Source organism: Symphalangus syndactylus, chromosome 14 (assembly GCF_028878055.3).
Source record: "Symphalangus syndactylus isolate Jambi chromosome 14, NHGRI_mSymSyn1-v2.1_pri, whole genome shotgun sequence".
Taxonomy (NCBI): Eukaryota; Metazoa; Chordata; class Mammalia; order Primates; family Hylobatidae; genus Symphalangus; species Symphalangus syndactylus.
In genome coordinates, this window is record NC_072436.2 from 118,497,842 (window position 1) to 118,517,376 (window position 19,535).

Consider the following 19,535-nt stretch of genomic DNA (forward strand, 5'->3'; position numbering starts at 1 on the left):
AGTGGCATTCCCATGTCCTGGGCATCCCTTCTTAGCATGGGAGGCATTCCTTTAGATGTAAAAGTTTCCAGAAATTGCTTTAAAGTAGAACTATGCTTGTAGCCAAAATATATCTTGATTGAACATTTAAACTGAGTTTCTTGCTTTGAGTTTGAGCGGGAGGGCGTCATCGTGAGTCTTGTCTTGAGAAAACCTCTGGTCGTGTTTCATGGACCCACCTTTCCTAATCCTTGTCCTCTTAATGGTTTCAACAGGACAGATTGATTCACTTTGGACCTGTAAGTACTGATGTATTAGGGTGCAGCGCTCATTGTTCCTTGACGCAGAGTCCCAAAATGAATATCCAAGAGCAGGGTTTCCCCTTGGACCTCGGAGCAAGTTTCACCGAAGATGCTCCCCGACCCCCAGTGCCTGGTGAGGAGGGAGAACTGGTGTCCGCAGACCCGAGGCCCGCCAGCTACAGTTTCTGCCCCGGGAAAGGCGTTGGCATTAAAGGCGAGACTTCGACGGCCACTCCGAGGCGCTCGGATCTGGACCTCGGGTATGAGCCTGAGGGCAGTGCCTCCCCCACCCCACCATACTTGAAGTGGGCTGAGTCACTGCACTCCCTGCTGGATGACCAAGATGGGATAAGCCTGTTCAGGACTTTCCTGAAGCAGGAGGGCTGTGCCGACTTGCTGGACTTCTGGTTTGCCTGCACTGGCTTCAGGAAGCTGGAGCCCTGTGACTCGAACGAGGAGAAGAGGCTGAAGCTGGCGAGAGCCATCTACCGAAAGTACATTCTTGATAACAATGGCATCGTGTCCCGGCAGACCAAGCCAGCCACCAAGAGCTTCATAAAGGGCTGCATCATGAAGCAGCTGATCGATCCTGCCATGTTTGACCAGGCCCAGACAGAAATCCAGGCCACTATGGAGGAAAACACCTATCCCTCCTTCCTTAAGTCTGATATTTATTTGGAATATACGAGGACAGGCTCGGAGAGCCCGAAAGTCTGTAGTGACCAGAGCTCTGGGTCAGGGACAGGGAAGGGCATGTCTGGATACCTGCCGACTTTAAATGAAGATGAGGAATGGAAGTGTGACCAGGACATGGACGAGGACGACAGCAGAGACGCGGCTCCTCCCGGAAGACTCCCTCAGAAGCTGCTCCTGGAGACAGCTGCCCCGAGGGCCTCCTCCAGTAGACGGTACAGCGAAGGCAGAGAGTTCAGGTGAGTCCGACGCCAGGCGTCTGCTTTCTGTACTCACCTCCGAGAGCTGGAGAACAAGCCAGGGAAAGGTGCTGAGGAGGCGGGCGTTAACCCACACCGGATGTCCTGCTGCCGCTGGGGTGGAATTTTGGTTCTGTTCTTATTTGTGATACTTTTGCATTTGTCATTAGATACTTTTTTATATTTGTAATGTTGAGAATACTTTTACTGAGAACAGACTGAAATATATGACTTTATGAGTCATTAGGAGCATCGGAATTCTTAGAAGTCACAATGACGTGTAAACTTCACCCTTCAGCAGTAAAGTCTGTAACCTCTTAAATAGGAGCTGGATCTACTCAGTAGACATGGTCCTTCGTGCTTAATAAAGGGAGGAGTGGACGTTTCAGGGCATCGCTAAGAATTGGAGAATTGGATTCTTGCTTTTTTTATTTTTATTTTTTTTTGAGACGGAGTTTCACTTTTGTTGCCCAGGCTGGAGTGCAATGGCACAATCTCAGCTCACTGCAACCTTCGCCTCCCGGGTTCGAGCGATTCTCCTGCCTCAGCCTGCTGAGTAGCTGGGATTACAGGCATGCGCCACCACGCCCGGCTAGTTTTGCATTATTAGTATAGACGGGGTTTCTCCATGTTGGCCAGGCTGGTCTCAAACTCCCGACTTCGAGTGATCTGCCTGCCTCGGCCTCCCAAAGTGTTGGGATTACAGGAATGAGCCGCCGCACCCGGCCAGATGATTGCTTTTATAATGATCTTCTAAGCTTCTTCCTAGAGGCTGAGAAATAGTAGAGGGGGACGTTTTACGTGTGGGGAATTGTCAGAGTACTTTGAAAACTTCCTGTGGCTATGGTGGGCATTCCAGGATTGGGCCTTTTTTCCTGCCAACAAAATGTGTTGGTGCTGTTGTGTAGTCCACAGCAGCCTGGACCCTGAGGCGATCCTGGCAGGGCGTGTGGGGTGCATGTGCTGCCTGGGAGGGAGTAGAGTGGTGCTCAGCCTTGGAACCTGTTTCTTCGTTCTTCCTTCCCTGTGATCCCTGCCTGGTTCCTGGAGGTTTATGTGGCTTTCAGGCTGGCATCTACTGTGTTTGTGAGCAGAGCGCATGCATTTCCCACCCTTTCCCTAGAGCTGGTGACCAGAGGCTCCGGCCTGTGTAACTTTGAAAGCCTGGAATTCATGCGACCCCTGCTGATACAATCAAGACTTGGAAAGCACAGCCCCATGTGCTGGGACTCTCCCGAGGAGTTATTAAAAACTCGAATTAGTTCTTCAAGCTTACTGTGACACAGAAATTGACTACTCGCTCATAAACACAGGATTAAACATGTCTAAGGTTAAACTTGTAGTCTAAGTGATATGATTTAAGATGGACTGTCGACTGGGCGCGGTGACTCACGCCTGTAATCCCAGCACTTTGGGAGGCCGAGGCGGGCGGATCACCTGAGGTCGGGAGTTCGAGACCATCCTGGCCAACGTGGTGAAACCTCATTTCTACTAAAAATACAAAAATTAGATAGGTGAGGTGGCGCATGCCTGTAATCCTAGCTACTGGGGAGGCTGAAGCAGGAGAATCGCTTGAACCTGGGGGGCAGAGGTTGCAGTGAGCCTTGGTCATGCCATTGCACTCCAGCGACAAGAGGACAAGAGCAAAACTCTGTCTCAGAAAAAAAAAAAAAAAAAAATGGACCGTCTAGGTTAATTTTTTTTTTTTTTTTTTTTTTTTTTGAGACGGAGTCTTGCTCTATCGCCCAGGCTGAAGTGCAGTGGCGCCATCTCGGCTCACTGCAAGCTCCGCCTCCCGGGTTCATGCCATTCTCCTGCCCCAGCCTCCCAAGTAGCTGGGACTACAGCCGCCCGCCACCACACCCGGCTAATTTTTTGTATTTTTAGTAGAGATGGGGTTTCACCATGTTAGCCAGGATGGTCTCGATCTCCTGACCTCGTGATCTGCCTGCCTCAGCCTCCCAGAGTGCTGGGATTACAGACGTGGGCTACCACGCCCGGCCTTTTTTTCCTTTTGTTCATTGTCTTTAGCCAAGTGCTAATTATTTAGCAAGCATTTTAGGGCACAATATGCCGTAAAGTTATCCTGTTGAGTAAGGCTGGGATAACTCAGAGTTTCTTTCTTTTTTTTTTTTTTTTTGAGATGGAGTCTTGCTCTGTCACACAGGCTGGAGTGCAGTAGCACTATCTCGCTATGTCGGCTCACTGCAATTTCTGCCTCCTGGGTTTAAGTGATTCTCCTGCCTCCCGAGTAGCTGGGATTATAGGTGTGTGCTACCATGCCTGGCTAATTTTTGTATTTTTAGTAGAGACAGCGTTTCACCACGTTGGCCAGGATGGTCTCGAGCTCCTGGGCTCCAGTGATCTCAGCCTCCCAGAGTGCTGGGATTACAGGTGTGAGCCACTGAACCTGGCTGGTTATTCTTTTTGCTTCTTTTTTTGTTTGAGATGGAGTCTCGCTCTGTCGCCCAGGCTGGAGTGCAGTGGTGCAATCTCAGCTTACTGCAACCTCTGCCTCCTGGGTTCAAGTGAGTCTCCTGCCTCAGCCTTCCGAAGTGCTGGGGTTCCAGGTGTGAGCTACCACGCCCGGCTAATTTTCTGTATTTTTAGTAGAGATGGGGTTTTACCACGTTGGCCAGTCTGGTCTCGAACTCATTTCCTCAAGAGATCCGCCCGCCTCAGCCTCCCAAAGTGCTGGGGTTCTGGGTGTGAGCCGCTGCCCCCGGCTCTGGCTGGTTATTTTAAGATGGGGCTGAAGTTGAGGGCTGGGCTGCAGGAAGAAAATGAGCTCCGTTCTGATTTCCGCCATTACAACCCCAATGCCTCCCTCCCAGCCACTCTTCAGTTCTTGGCTGCGAGCAGTAGCCTTGCCGTCTGTCCTTGGTTTGCTGTATTTGTAATAAACAACCTTTGCTATGAAATTAGTGGAATACATTGGCTTCTCCTGTCTAATTTTGTGTAGCTGTGTCTACACAGTTTGGGTCCTAACTTTCCTGCTCTGGGGCTGCTGGTGGCAGAGGACCCTGGGGCTTGGGATTCCCGTCTGCGGTTGAATCCTCTCTGTGGGAGGTGGTCAGTGGTGCAGCCTTGTGGCTTGAAGATCTCTGATGTTGGAATGGTTGCTTGTCATCATGGACAGGGCATGAAGTCCAGGCTGTGTTCCTCACGTTTGGACCATTCTCTTTGTCCTGCCGGGTGTGGGTGAGGGTGCACTAGGTTGGAAGTCTGGAAACCCACCCACCTGAGCCCAACCCTGAAGGGCGCTGTTGAGGCAGAGCGTCAGGTGTGCCTCAGTCAGGGCCTGGCACCTTTGCTTTATGCCAGTCTGACTTTGCCTGCCTGGTGGGCGGCTTCGTGGGCTTTGTATTGGAGGTGGCTGCTGCAGTGACCTTGGGCTCTGGGCTCCCTTGTTTGCAGATGCTTCCCGCAGCTCTGACGGACGGGCCTGCTGTTGCTCTGAGGGGGGCACGTGTGCCGCTGTGTCCTGTCTGTCTCAGCACAGTCATGGTGCGTGCGCTGGGGGCTGTGCAGCAGGGCCACTCCTGAACGAAAGTGGGGTGCTCCACCCAGACAGGCGGCTGCTGCCCAGTGGGGAGCTGGGGGTGGTCCTCCAAAGGAAGGCTGCAGGTAATGCAAAGGGAAGAGGAGAGTGGGTACTGAACAGGCAGGTTGTAAGCATTGCTACCACAACAGGGCCTGGAGCTTAGGCCTCACGTGTTAGGGGATGCATTTCCCGTGGAGAGCCGGTTATTCGTCCCGGGGTGGAATTTGTGTGGAGGAGCGTGTCAGGAGGGCCAGGCCTCGGATGCTGACCCCTCTGTCCTGGGGGCTGCTTTGCCTGCATCTCTGCCACAGTCCCTCATCCCCTGCTGCGGTCCAGCACGGCCACAGGCGTCCAGTTACCCTGTGGGAGGCCTGGGTGCCGGTCCTTGTTGGTCCGTGCGTGAGCCCCGTGGTGGTTTCACATACTCGATTTGAGGAAAGTGAAGTGTTCCGCTTAGGTCTTTGTCTCAGCCTAGGAAAGAGTCCATTGCTGGCCCTTCTGTGCATTTGTCCCACTCAGCCGCTGTCATTTGGAGCTCCTGTGCCAGGGTTTCATGGGGTTCCTCCCTGGCTCCCCCGTTCTGCCGCTGTGGGAACACTTTCTGCACGCTCCGGGTCTTTGTTCCCATGTCCGTGGAACTTTGAACAGAGCTGGCTGGTTCACCTCGTCGTTTCAGTGGTGTGGATCAGCAGGCAGGTTCTGCTATTGACTGCGTGTTGGGTGGGAGGCCCAGGGCCTGCACTCCCTGGCTGGCGGGCTCAGGCTCTGCTCCCCTTCAGGGTGGCTTGGCCCACCAGGTGGCCTTCAGGGCTGGCCTTGCATGCCCCTGCCAGGTCTGCTTGGTCAGGCCCGCAGTCCCCTTGCCGCTGGCCCCTTCTGTTGACTGCCCTGACCTTCCTCGCTGGCTGGGGACAGGGTCTTCCTAGATATTTTCGTGTGTCTTCCCGGGCCAGTCCAGTGATGCACTTGTGGATAGGGCTGGTCAGTGTGGCTGTGGCCAGAGAGTGGATGACAGACATGTCCACAGCAGGAGCAGCACGGTGGCTTGTCTTGGGCTCCTGGTTCGTAGAGCTGCTCAGAGGACCGTGGGTCCCTTCAAGGTGGGCAGCCAGCCCTTGCTATTCAGGTTCCCACAGGGGTGCCTGAGGAACCATCTGACCTGCTTATTAGTTTATTGACTGTGTTTCTGGTAATGGCCTAAAAGGTTAAGAGAAGAAATGGTTTAAAAAAAAAAAAAAGAAGAAAAAGAAAGGGCCCAAAACGCGTACAGAGTTGTCTGTGGAGGACTGGTTTTGGGTTTCCGTGTCAGCTGGACCTCAGGCGGTGGTGCTGTTGAAGGTGGCCGGCTGCAGAGGGGCTGTGTTGCAAGGGTGAACTCTGCTTCCTGTGCAGAGGGGGTGGCCCAGGGTGGGGCCGCCCCCAGGCTTGTCTTGTTGAGGGGACTTCTGCTGTGGTGCAGAGGGGGCAGAGGTGCTTGTGAGCCATAATGCCCCTTGCGTGGGCTCCACTTGCCTGGGTGTGGGGTTTTTCCAGTCTCCTTGGGGTATTTGCTTCCCCTGTTTGATCAGATCTAAAGAGAATTTTCCTTTTCTCTAGACAGAGTCTTGCTCTGTCGCCCAGGCTGGAGTGCAGGGGCACGATCTCGGCTCACTGCAGCCTCCGCCTCCCAGGTTCAAGCAGTTCTCCTGTCCCAGCCTCCCCAGTAGCTGGGATTATAGGCACCCGCCACCGTGCCCGGCTAATTTTTTTTTTTTTTTTTTTTTTGAGATGGAGTCTCGCTCTATCGCCAAGGCTGGAGTGCAGTGGAACGATCTCGGCTCACTGCAACCTCCATCTCGTGGGTTCAAGCGATTCTCCTGCCTCAGCCTCCTCAGTAGCTGGGACTACAGGCGTGTGTCACCACGCCCGGCTAATTTTTTTTTTTTTTTGTATTTTTAGTAGAGACGGGGTTTCACCGTGTTAGCCAGGATGGTCTCGATCTCCTGACCTTGTGATCTGCCCACCTCAGCCTCCCAAAGTGCTGGGATTACAGTTATGAGCCACTGTGCCCAGCCTTTTTTTTTTTTTTTGAGACCAGGCTGGCTGGTTTTGAACTCCTGACCTCAAGTGATCTGCCTGCCTCGGCCTCTCAAAGTGCAGGGGTTGCAGGTGTGACCACCATGCCTGGCCCAAAGAGAAATTTTTTTGTTTGTGGGTGTCCAAGGAAAACTTTAAAAATGATTCCTGGCCAGGCACGGTGGCTCACGCCTGTAATCGCAGACTCTGCTGGTGCTCTGCTGGTACTCTGCTGGACTCTGCTGGTACTCTGCTGGTACTCTGCTGGACTCTGCTGGACTCTGCTGGTACTCTGCTGGACTCTGTCACCACAGCACCAGCTTACATCCAACTTTTTTTTTTTTTCACCCAAGATGGAGTTTCGCTCTTGTCGCCCAGGCTGGAGTACAGTGGCGCCCAGGCTGGAGTACAGTGGCGCGATCTCAGCTCACTGCAACATCTGCCTCTCATGTTCAAGTGATTCTCCAGTTTCAGCCTCCCGAGTAGCTGGGATTACAGGTGCATGCCCCCACTCCTGGCTACTTTATGTATTTTTAGTAGAGACAAGGTTTTGCTATATTGGCCAGGCTGGTCTCAAACTCCTGACCTTAAGTCGTCTGCTCATCTCAGCCTCCCAAAGTGCTGGGATTACAGGCATGAGCCACTGTGCCCAGTCCATCCTGTATTTTTATGCACCTGTCAGTGGGCAAGGACTCCAAACATATTTTTTCTCTTCGTTAGCCGTGTAAAGCTCCATAGTCTCAGACAGGTTTCAACAGAGTCCACGAAAGTATCTGTAGTTGCCTGTCAGGCCAAAGGATTCTGGAACCGAGAGGCCCCTTTGCCTGGGCGGACCTCAGTCCCGAGCTGTGTGGGTGGATTGTGAAAGGGAAGCACTTTGCAGACAGCCAGTGGCAGATGTGCTGATGAGACTGTGTGCCTGGCCCTGGTGCTGGTGCTGACCTGTGGCAGCTGTTTCTGGAGGGCTTGGGGCAAGTGTCCCTGTGGGCCCATGTGGCCCCTCTTGGAACTGAGCCGTAGCTGTGACTGGCTGCCTGGCACCCCAGCCCATTCTCACATTTTGCGCCAGTGTCACAGATTTGAATTGACTGCACACACTCCGGTTCTGCTCATCCTTGTCAGACGCAGACGTCATTTGTAGCAGCGTACCCTGCAGTTATCGGAGGTGGGGACCAGGCTGGGCCATGGGGGCTGTCAGGGAGAGAGGGCCGCCTTTTGGCTCTTTCTTGGGCCCCTCCGCTGCCTACTTGTGCGTGTGGAGGGAAGCACCTTTGCCTCAGTTTCCCCATGTCACATCTGTGAGAATAACCACTCAGTGTCCTCTCAGAACCCATTAGCTCCAGAAGGTGTTTGGTCTCTCCACTCCCTGAGAGATGGAGACTGGTCACGGGGCTCTGTTAAAACACACCCAGCTCCGCCATACTGCTATGGCATCCGGGGGCCCCCCAGAGGCCACACGCCCGGCTGAGTGCGCATAGGGCCCCGACTCCATGCCCCTTCTCCTCCAGCAAGGACCGTGGCCCTGTCCAGAGTTGGACGCTGGCTTGTGTGGATTGCAGCCTCGGCCCACGGGCTTCCTTCTTGATCCATTGAGGCATCTGCTGGCAAATGGGCTCAACTCTTGGCTCAGCCGCTGGCTGGGTGGCCAGGTGGTCGGGGGGCTGGGTGTCCGGGTGTCCGGGCAGGCGCCGTCCTCGCTGTGAGCTGCAGTGGGCTGCTTGGTCCTGGGCCCTGCTCACGGCACTCACCCTCCTGCCTCCTTTGAGGTTGCTCCAGTGCTTTTTTTTTTTTGGTTTTGACCCACTCTGGATCTTTACTAGCTCACCTGTAGTCTATGGGATTGGTGTCTGCTCCTAAACAAACATTTAAAATAACCCTAAGGAGTGGTGCTTGTAATATTCCAGCAAACAGGATGATTTGAATGCCCAGTGGCAGGCTGGTTGGTTACACAGGCATTTTTTTTCTATACAGTTGGATATGTGGGCTTTTAATTTTTTTCTTTGTTTTTCTGTATTTTCCAAATTCCTATAACAGCATGTTTATAATTAGAAAGTATATATTTTTTTTTTTTTTTTTTTTTGAGACAGAGTCTCGCTCTGTCGCCCAGGCTGGAGTGCAGTGGCGCAATCTCGGCTCACTGCAAGCTCCGCCTCCCGGGTTCACGCCATTCTCCTGCCTCAGCCTCTCCGAGTAGCTGGGACTACAGGCGCCCGCCACCACGCCCGGCTAATTGAAAGTATATTATTAAAAGAATAAAAGCTTTACAATATGCAGTTATTCAAAAGCACATTTTTTCTTTAAAAAGGATACACGTAGATGTGTCTTATTTTTGAGACGGGGTCTTACTCTGTCACCCAGGCTGGAGTGCAGTGGTGCGATCTCAGCTCACTGCAACCTCTACCTCCCAGGCTCAAGAGCTACTCCTCCCTCAGCCTCTGCAGTAGCTGGGATTACAGGCGCCCGCTACCACGCCTGGCTAATTTTTTTTTTTTTTTTTGAGACGGAGTCTTGCTCTGTCCCCCAGGCTGGAGTGCAGTGGCGCATCTCGGCTCACTGCAAGCTCCGCCTCCCGGGTTCACGCCATTCTCCTGCCTCAGCCTCCCGAGTAGCTGGGACTACAGGCGCCCACCAACATGCCCGGCTAATTTTTTTTTTGTATTTTTAGTAGAGACGGGGTTTCACCGTGTTAGCCAGGATGGTCTCGATCTCCTGACCTCGTGATCCGCCCGCCTCGGCCTCCCAAAGTGCTGGGATTACAGGCTTGAGCCACCGCGCCCGGCCACGCCTGGCTAATTTTTTTGTGTCTTCAGTAGAGAGGGGGTTTCACTGTGTTAGCCAGCATGGTCTCCATCTCCCGACCTCGTAATCCACCCGCCTCGGCCTCCCAAAGTGCTGGGATTGCAGGTGTGAGCCACTGTGCCTGGCCCATACCTGGTTAAGTTCTTGTATTTATTTACTTATTTATTTTTGAGGCGGAGTCTTGCTCTGTTGCCCAGACTGGAGTGCAGTGGTGCAACCTCGGCTCACTGCAACCTCTGCCTCCTGGGTTCAAACGATTCTCCTGCCTCAGCTTCCTGAGTAGCTGGGATTACAAGACATGCACCACCACACCTGGCTAATTTTCGTATTTTTAGTAGAGATGAGGTTTCACCATGTTGGCCAGACTGGTCTTGGACTGACCACGTGATCTGCCCGCATTGGCCTCCCAAAGTGCTGGGATTACAGGTGTGAGGCACCGCACCCAGCTGGTGTGTGTTCTTTTTTTTTTGAGACGGAGTCTCACTCTGTCGCCCAGGCTGGAGTGCAGTGGCACAATCTCGGCTCACTGCAAGCTCCGCCTCCCGGGTTCACGCCGTTCTCCTGCCTCAGCCTCTCCGAGTAGCTGGGACTACAGGCGCCCACCACCACGCCCGGCTAATTTTTTTGTATTTTTAGTAGAGACGGGGTTTCACCGTGGTCTCGATCTCCTGACCTCGTGATCCGCCCGCCTCGGCCTCCCAAAGTGCTGGGATTACAGGTATGAGCCACCGCGCCCAGCTGGTGTGTGTTCTTTTAGGGACACCAGCCCTCTTGGGTCAGGGCCCCACCTTTACGTTCTCATCTAACAACAACACTTCCTTACTTCAAGCACGGCCACGTGGTGGTCAGGGCTGACACATATTAACTGGGGGACACGGTTCGGTCCTTAGTGCCTTTTCTGAGTAATGTGCTCACTGCTATCTTGTGTCCACTGGCTCTTTGAGAGCTCTGCTGCTCTCCTGTCTCACCCCTGCCCTGAGGTGTTCATGCACCAGGGGTTGGTGCTTTCACTTCTGAGCCAAGTGTGTCAAGCATTTTCTTTTTTGAGACGGAGTTTTGCTCTTGTTCCCCAGGCTGGAGTGCAATGGCACGATCTTGGCTCACTGCAACCTCCACCTCCTGGGTTCAAGAAATTCTTCTGCCAGCCGGGCGCGGTGGCTCACGCTTGTAATCCCAGCGCTTTGGGAGGCCAAGGCGGGCGGATCACGAGGTCAGGAGATCGAGACCACGGTGAAACCTCGTCTCTACTAAAAATACAAAAAATTAGCCGGGCGTGGTGGCGGGCGCCTGTAGTCCCAGCTACTCGGAGAGGCTGAGGCAGGAGAATGGCGTGAACCCGGGAGGTGGAGCTTGCAGTGAGCCGAGATCGCGCCACCGCACTCCAACCTGGGTGACAGAGCGAGACTCCGTCTCAAAAAAAAAAAAAAAAGAAATTCTTCTGCCTCAGCCTCCCAAGTAGCTGGGATTACAGGCGTGCGTCTCCACGCCCAGCTAATTTTTGTATTTTTAGCGGAGACCAGGTTTTACCATGTTGGCCAGGCTGGTCTTGAACTCCTGACCTCAAGTGATTCACCTGCCTTGGCCTCCCAAAGTGCTAGGATTATAGGCGTGACCCACCATGCCCGGCCATTTTCTTTCCTGTACAATTTTGTGTGTTTGTTTTTGAGTTAATAATGGCCGTTTTTTGCATTTGATTAAATATTTTACTTTCCAACTTAAATCTTCCCATATTCTTCAGCTCAGTAGAGTGCTTGTGAATATTCTTCTCCTCACTGTAAAACCTGTTGGATAAAGTATTTTTTCTCTGGAAGACCTGTGTCCTGAAGTCTTCCATGTTCCCACTCTGGTTGAAACAGTTACTCTTTAGGCATCCTGTGGTACTGGGTGCCGTGGCACTGGTGTGTGTGGTACTGGCATGCTGTGTAACTGGGCGCAGTGGTACTGGGTGCTGTTATTGGGTGCCGTGGTACTGGGTGCTGTGTTATTGGGTGCCATGGTACTGGGTGCTGTGTTATTGGCATGCAGTGGTACTGGGTGCTGTGTTATTGGTGTGCCGTGGTACTAGGTGCTGTGTTATTGGCATGCTGTGGTACTGAGTGCTATGTTATTGGTGTGCTGTGGTACTGGGTGCTCTATAATTAGTGTGCTGTGGTACTGGGTGCTGTGTAATTAGCGTGCCGTGATACTGGGTGCTGCTTTATTGGCATGCTGTGGTACTGGGTGTTGTATTAGTAGTGTGTCCTGGTACATACTAGTGGCCGAGGTGTGCCTGTGTGGAGATCTGAGGGTGATATAAGTAGAGGCACTGGCGTGAGGGCCCCTCATGCAGTGTCAGGCTTGCACCTTTGCTTGGAAATTCCATTAGCTTTGGAATTTATAGCTTTGTGGTGCAGTGTGGAGTTATGTTGGAGATACCATAAAGATAAAGCATTTCCACGGTGAACAAAAAAGTTTACAAATAAAAGTAGTCCAGGCCGTTTTTATTTTGGCTTTATGATGCGTCCACTTACTGCTGTGCATTCTATACGCCAGTAGGAGTGTTTGGTAGATTCTCATGAGTTGGTTGCGTTTGGTTCATTTAGGTAAAGTGTAACTCCTTTTAAAAGAAGCAGAAAAAAATTAAATATCTCATAAAAATAAAGATTGTCTATTTCTGCCTCAGAGTGTTTCTCTCCAGTGAGTGGTGTGTAATTAGTGTGCCATGGTACTGGGTGGTAATTAGCATGCCATGGTACTGGGTGCTGTGTAATTAGCATGCCGTGGTACTGGGTGGTTTGTTTTTGGCATGCCATGGTGCTGGGTGCTGTGTTATTGGCATGCTATGGTACTGGGTTCTGTGTTATTGGCGTGTTGTGGTAGTGGGTGCTGTGTCATTGGCATGCTGTGCTGCTGGGTGCTGTGTTGTTAGTGTGCTGTGGTATTGGGTGCTGTGTAATTAGCATGCCATGGCACTGGGTGCTGCATTATTGGCGTGCCATGGTACTGGGTGCTGTGTTACTGGCATGCTGTGGTACTGGGTGCTGTTATTGGTGTGTTGTGGTACTGGGTGCTGTGTAATTAGCATGCCATGGTACTGGGTGCTGCATTATTGGCATGCCGTGGTACTGGGTGCTGTGTAATTAGCATGCCATGGTACTGGGTGCTGTGGTACTGGGTGCTGTGTAATTAGCGTGCCATGGTACTGGGTAGTGTGTTATTGGCATGCCATGGTACTGGGTGCTGTTATTGGTGTGCCATGGTACTGAGTGCTGTGTTATTGGCATGCCGTGGTACTGGGTGCTGTGTTATTGGTGTGCCTTGGTACTGGGTGCTGTGTAATTAGCATGCCATGGTACTGGGTACTGGGTGCTGTAGTACTGGGTGCTGTTATTGGCATGCCATGGTACTGGGTGCTGTGTTATTGTTGTAATGTGGTACTGGGTGCCGTGTTATGGGCATGCTATGGTACTGGGTGCTGTGGTACTGCATGCTGTGTTATTGGATGCCATGGTACTGCATGCTATGTTATTGGTGTGCTGTGGTACTGGGTGCTGTGTTATTGGCATGGTACGGTACTGGGTGCTGTGTTATGGGCATGCTATGGTACCTGGTGCTGTGTTACTGGTGTGCTGTGGTATTGGGTGCCATGGTACTGGGTGTGCTGTGGTACTGGGTGCTGTGTTATTGGCATGGTATGGTACTGGGTGCTGTGTTATGGGCATGCTATGGTACCTGGTGCTGTGTTATTGGTGTGCTGTGGTACTGGTGTTATGTGCTCATGCCAAAAGAACTTGAAGGAGAGATGAGTTGGGTTTATAATTTAGGTTGGGTGGCACCTCCCCATAAATTTGGAGGAATTGCACCATCACCTTCTGTTTTTCTGAGCTGCATTGGAAAGATCTGGCTCCATTCTCTTCTTACAGTGTGGATGGGGCTTTTTTTCTTCCCTCCAGACATTTTTTGGATGTTTTGTTTATCAACAGTGTTATTTCATAATATTGTGTTTTGATTGGGGCTTTTTTCTTTCATTGTGCTGAAGAAACTTGTTCTTTAATTCTGGACTTTAAAAAATGCTATTTCTTTCTTTTTTTTTTTTTTTTTCTGAGGCGAGTCTGGAAAAAAAGGCTCAAGCGATCCTCCTGCCTCAGCCTCCGGAGTAGCTGGGACTATAGGCACCAGCACACCCCACTGATTTTTTTTTTTCGAGACGGAATTTCGCTCTTGTTGCCCAGGCTGGGGTGCAGTGGTGCGATCTCAGCTCACCGCATCTGCTGCCTCCCGGGTTCAAGTAATTCTCCTGCCTCAGCCTCCTGAGTAGCTGGGATTACAGGCGTGCGCCACCACACCCAGCTAATTTTGTATTTTTAGTAGAGATGGGGTTTCTCCATGTTGGTCAGGCTGGTCTCAAACTCCCGATCTCAGGTGATCCGCCTGCCTCGGCCTCCCAAAGTGCTGGGATTACAGGCGTGAGCAATCGCACCCAGCCCACCTCGCTAATCTTTTTTTACAGTTTTTTTTTTTTTTTTTTTTTTTTTTTTGAGACAGAGTCTTGCTCTGTCGCCCAGGCTGGAGTGCAGTGGCGCGATCTCGGCTCACTGCAAGCTCTGCCTCCCGGGTTCACGCCATTCTCCTGCGTCAGCCTCTCCGAGCAGCTGGGACTACAGGCGCCCGCCACCACGCCCAGCTAATTTTTTGTATTTTTAGTAGAGACGGGGTTTCACCGTGTTAGCCAGGATGGTCTCCATCTCCTGACCTCGTGATCCGCCCGCCTCGGCATCCCAAAGTGCTGGGATTACAAGCGTGAGCCACCACTCCCGGCCTTTTTTACAGTTTTTTTTATAGAGACAAGGTCTCCCTATGTTGCCCAGGCTGGTCTCAAGTTCCTGGCCTTGAGCAGTCCTCCTACCTTGCCCTCTCAGAGAGTTGAAATTTCAGGTGTGAGCCATTGATTGCATTTGGCCAGAAATGTTAGTTCTTTGATAATTCCTTCTCTCCAGCTTTACCATTTCCCATTTTAGAACTTATCTGAGATTTTATTTAGATTTTGGACCATTTAGAGTGATCCTTTAAATTTTAAATCTTTCATATATTTTGCATTTTTTTTGTTGTGTTTTCATATCTTTTCAATACATTTTTTCTTGCCCTTGCTTTCTGAATATACACTAAAAAATTATCCTTTTTTTGTTTTTTTGGTTTAGATCAACATTGTTTAGATCAGAATCTTTCTGGAGATGTTAAGATGTTAAGTGTAATTTTTTTTCTTTTCTTTTTTTTTTTTTTTTTTGAGAAGGAGTCTCGCTCTGTCCCCCAGGCTGGAGTGCAGTGGCACGGTCTCAGCTTACTGCAACCTCTGCCTCCCGGGTTCAAGCCATTCTCCTGCCTCAGCCTCCCAAGAACTGGGACTACAGGCGCCCACCACCACGCCCGGCTAATTTTTTGTATTTTTAGTAGAGACGGGGTTTCACTGTGTTAGCCAGGATGGTCTCCATCTCCTGACCTTGTAATCTGCCCGCCTCGGCCTCCCAAAGTGCTGGGATTACAGGCATGAGCCACTGTGCCCGGCTTTTTTTTTCTTGAGACAGTCTTGCTCTGTCATCCAGGCTGGAGTGCAGTGGTGTGATCTTAGCTCACTGCAGCCTCAACCTCCTGGGCTCAAGAAATTCTCCCACCTTAGCCTCCTGAGTAGCTGGGACCACAGGTGCCTCACTGTGCCTGGGTAATTTTTTATTTTTTATTTTTTTATTTTTTTTGAGACAGAGTCTTGCTCTGTTGGCCAGGGTGGAGTGCAGTGGCACAATCTTGGCTCACTGCAACCTCCGTCTCCCGGGCTCAAGCAATTCTCCTGCCTCAGCCTCCTGAGTAGCTGGGATTACAGGCTTGTGCCACCACCCCTGGCTAATTTTTGTATTTTTAGTAGAGACGGGGTTTCACCATGTTGGCTAGGCTGGTCTCGAACCCCTGACCTCACGTAATCCGCCTGCCTTGGCCTCCCAAAGTGCTGGGATTAAAAGCATGTGAGCCTCTGCGCCTGGCCTTTTTTTTAAAGTTTTTATTATTTTAATTTCTTTTATTATTTTTAATTTTTATTAATTTTATTTTATTATTCTATTATTTTATTATTATTTTTTATTTCTGTCACCCAGGCTGGAGTGCAGTGGTGTGACCACTGTTAACTTTAGCCTCAACTAGAGATGGGGTTTCACCACGTTGGCCAGGCTGGTCTAGAACTCCTGACCTCAGGTGATCCGCCTACCTCTGCCTCCCAAAGTGCTGAGATTACAGGCGTGAGCCACCGCGCCTGGCCCTGGCTAATTTTTTTTTTTTTTGTAGAGATGGGTTCTTGCTGTGTTGCCTAGGCTGGTCTCGAACCCCTGGCCTCAAACAATTCTCCTGCCTTGGCCTCCCAATGCATTGGGATTAAAGGTGTGAGCCATGACGCCTGGCTGCAGGGTGTTTTTTTTTTTTTTTTTGGAGACGGAGTCTTGCTTTGTTGCCCAGGCTGGAGTGCAGTGGTGCGATCTCAGCTCACTGCAAGCGCTGCCTACCGGGTTCACGCCATTCTCCTGCCTCAGCCTCTTGAGTAGCTGGGACTACAGGCGCAAGCCAGGGCCCGGCTAATTTTTTCGTATTCTTAGTAGAGACGGGGTTTCACTGTGTTAGCCAGGACGGTCTCGATCTCCTGACCTCGTGATCTGCCCGCCTCTGCCTCCCAAAGTGCTGGGATTATAGGCGTGAGCCACTGCGCCCGGCCTGGCTGTAGGTTTTATATCCTGTTTCTAAAAGTTAAATATGCTTTACTTGTGGTTGTGATGTTGCTGCTGCGAGTTCTCTAAACTGTCCTTGGACCGCGGGGCTCTCAGTTGTTTCTGCTCCACCACCATCTGCAGGAGCTGTGAACAGAGGACTGTCAGGGACCATTGTCGCTGCTGAAGGCTCTGCACTGCCTGTCTCAGGCATCGGGCCATCCGCGAGCCCCTAACGAGGTGTGGGAGTGTCATGCCATCCATGTGGAAACTGAGGTCCTGGGAGATTAAGTAACTTCCCATCTGCTGTAGTCAGGGTCGGGCTCTTAGTCACCTTGGTCTCTGGACCCCACAGGCCTGGAAACGGCGCTTTTGAGTAGGGGCTCAGTGAGGCTGGGGGTCAGACTAGTGGCCAAGGTGCGCCTGTGTGGAGATCTGAGGGTGACGTAAGTAGAGGCACTGGCGTGAGGGCCCCTCATGCAGTGTCAGGCTTGCACCTTTGCTTGGAAATTCCATTAGCTTTGGAATTTATAGCTTCGTGGTGCAGTGTGGAGTTATGTTGGAGATACCATAAAGACGAAGCATTTCCACTGTGAACAAAAAAGTTTGCAAATAAAAGCAGTCCAGGCAGTTTTTGTTTTGGCTTTGTTATGCGTCCGCTTACTGCTGTGCATTCTATACGCCGATAGGAGTGTTTGGTAGATTCTCATGAGTTGGTTGCGTTTGGTTCATTTGGGTAAAGTGCAACTCCTTTTAAAAGAAGCAGAAAAAAATTAAATATCTCATAAAAATAAAGATTGTCTATTTCTGCCTCCGAGTGTTTCTCTCCAGACAGAGGCTTCTTCCTGCTGCACACTCAGAGTCAAGGAAACTAGACACAGCTGCTTTGGAGTGTTAGGGACGTGCGTGAGCTGTCAGCCCAGGGAAGGGCTGCAGGACCCCTGACAATGTCATAAAGAGGATAGACCCAGCTTGGAACTTGCAGTTTCTAAATTACTTCAAGGAAACAAATCAGAGTGCTTCGTGTACAGAATTTTTTTTTCATGTACAGAATTTTTACCTTAACTAGATGCGTAAGTGTCAGGTGTTTTAATTTTTAATAAGACGTGGCTTTCAGAAGTTGTTATCTTTGTCTCATACCTTCAGCATTGACAGCTGGTTTCCTTCGGGTGAGTTTTATGCAGGATTCAGGGACCGTGACTGTAAGCCGGCGACCTGGTTCTGGGTAAATGATGGATTCAGACTTCTGCTGAGGAGGCTCTGAGGCTGGCGTGAGACTTGCCACCCTGCAGTCTGCAAGGGCTGCAGTCCGGCTGGCCTTTGTAAAGGCCCTGGAGCAATAGGGCAGATTGCATCTTGGCAAATGACTCTAAATTGCCTGCAATTTGTTGGGAATTGCCACTTCAAATGTTTGTTGCAGCGTAGATAATCTGAGCTTGTGAAAGGTCATTGGCTCTTCTTTGGAACAGATAAATTCCTGGGGGCTTCTGCTCCAGGGGTCAAGGCTGGAGTGAGGGGGTAGTGTCTCCTGGGGAGGAAAGCATAAAAGATTTTTTGTTCTACTTTTTAAATGTTACCACTCTTCATTACATAAAGTGTTTCTCATCAGATCCTTGTGAACCTAAAAATGTGATGTGAAGCCATTTGTGCAGTTCCAGGCTCTGAAGAGACTTTTGTGACATTTAAGAAATCTGGCAGTGAGCAGCACAGAACTGATTTAAATGCACAGTGTTTACGCTGAGCAGAGGAAAGAGGTCTTCAGTTTCATAACTGATCATGTTGAGCACTAACTAGTGAGTCTCATTAGTGAGTTCTTTGGTGCATTATAATTTTCAAAGTGTTCTTCATGTACATTAGTTCATAGTTTTCAGTCAATGCAAAGACAGATTGTCAGAGTTCTACATGAAAGACGTTTGGTAGCAGGCACAGTGGCTCACATCTGTAATCCCAGCACTTTGAGAGGACAAGGTGGGTGGATTGCTTGAGACCAGCCTGGGCAACATAGGGAGAACACCATCTCTAGAAAAAAATAGAAAAATTGAGATGAGTGTGGTGGCACGCACCTGTGGTTCCAGCCACTCGGGAGGCTGAGATGGGTGGGTCACCTGAGACCGGGAGGTTGAGGCTACAGTGAGCTGTGAATGTGCCACTGCTCTCCAGCCTGGTTGACAGAGAAAGACCCTGTCTCAAAAAAAAAGGGCCGGGCGCAGTGGGTCACGCCTGTAATCCCAGTTCTTTGGAAGGTTGAGGCGGGAGGATCACGAGGTCAGGAGTTCAAGACCAGCCTTACCAACATGGTGAAACCCCGTCTCCACTAAAAATACAAAAATTAGCCGGGCGTGGTGGTGCCCACCTGTAATCCCAGCTACGCCGGAGGCTGAGGCAGGAGAATCGCTTGAACCTGGGAAGTAGAGATTGTAGTGAGCTGAGATCGCGCCATTGCACTCTAGCCTGGGTGACAGAGTGAGACTCTGTCTCAAAAAAAAAAAAAAAAAAAAAAGATATTTGGTGTGGGAAATTAGAAAACACAGAACAGGCCGGGCATGGTGGCTCACGCCTATAATCTCAGCACTTTGGGAGGCCGAGGCTGGCAGATCACGAGGTCAAGAGATTGAGACCATCCTGACTGATATGGTAAAACCCTGTCTCTACTAAAAATACAAAAATTGGCTGGGCGCGGTAGCTCACGCCTGTAATCCCAGCACTCTGGAAGGCCGAGGCGGGTGGATCACAAGGTCAGGAGATTGAGATGATCCTGGCTAACACAGTGAAACCCCATGTCTACTAAAAAATACAAAAAAAAAAAAAAAATAGCCGGGCGTGGTGGCTGGCACCTGTAGTCCCAGCTACTCGGGAGGCTGAGGCAGGAGAATGGTGTGAACCTGGGAGGCGGAGCTTGCGGTGAGCCAAGATTGCGCCACTGCACTCCAGCACTCTAGCCTGGGCGACATAGCGAGACTCCGTCTCAAAAACAAAACAAAAAAAAACAAAAATTAGCCGGGCATGGTGTTGTGCACCTGTAGTCCCATCTACTCGGGAGGCTGAGGCAGGAGAATTGCTTGAGCCCGGGAGGCGGAGGGTGCAGTGAGCCAAGATCATGCCACTGCACTCTAGCCTGGGCAACAGAGAAAGATGCCATATCAAAAAAAAAAAAAAAAGAAAAGAAAGAAAACACAGAACAAAGAAATTGTCTGATATCCAC

At 50.8% G+C, this 19,535-nt stretch overlaps 1 protein-coding gene across 3 annotated transcripts in view; it reads left to right on the forward strand.

Moving 5' to 3' along the window:
• Nucleotides 1–19,535, forward strand: part of AXIN1 (axin 1) — a 67,508-nt gene that overhangs the window by 7,756 nt on the left and 40,217 nt on the right. For all 3 annotated transcript variants that reach the window (XM_063617014.1, XM_055241337.2, XM_055241338.2), the window contains exon 2: nt 255–1,213. In XM_063617014.1, coding sequence (XP_063473084.1) covers nt 336–1,213 — 878 coding nt within the window. In that variant the 5' untranslated portion in view covers nt 255–335. The remainder of the gene's footprint in view (nt 1–254; nt 1,214–19,535) is intronic.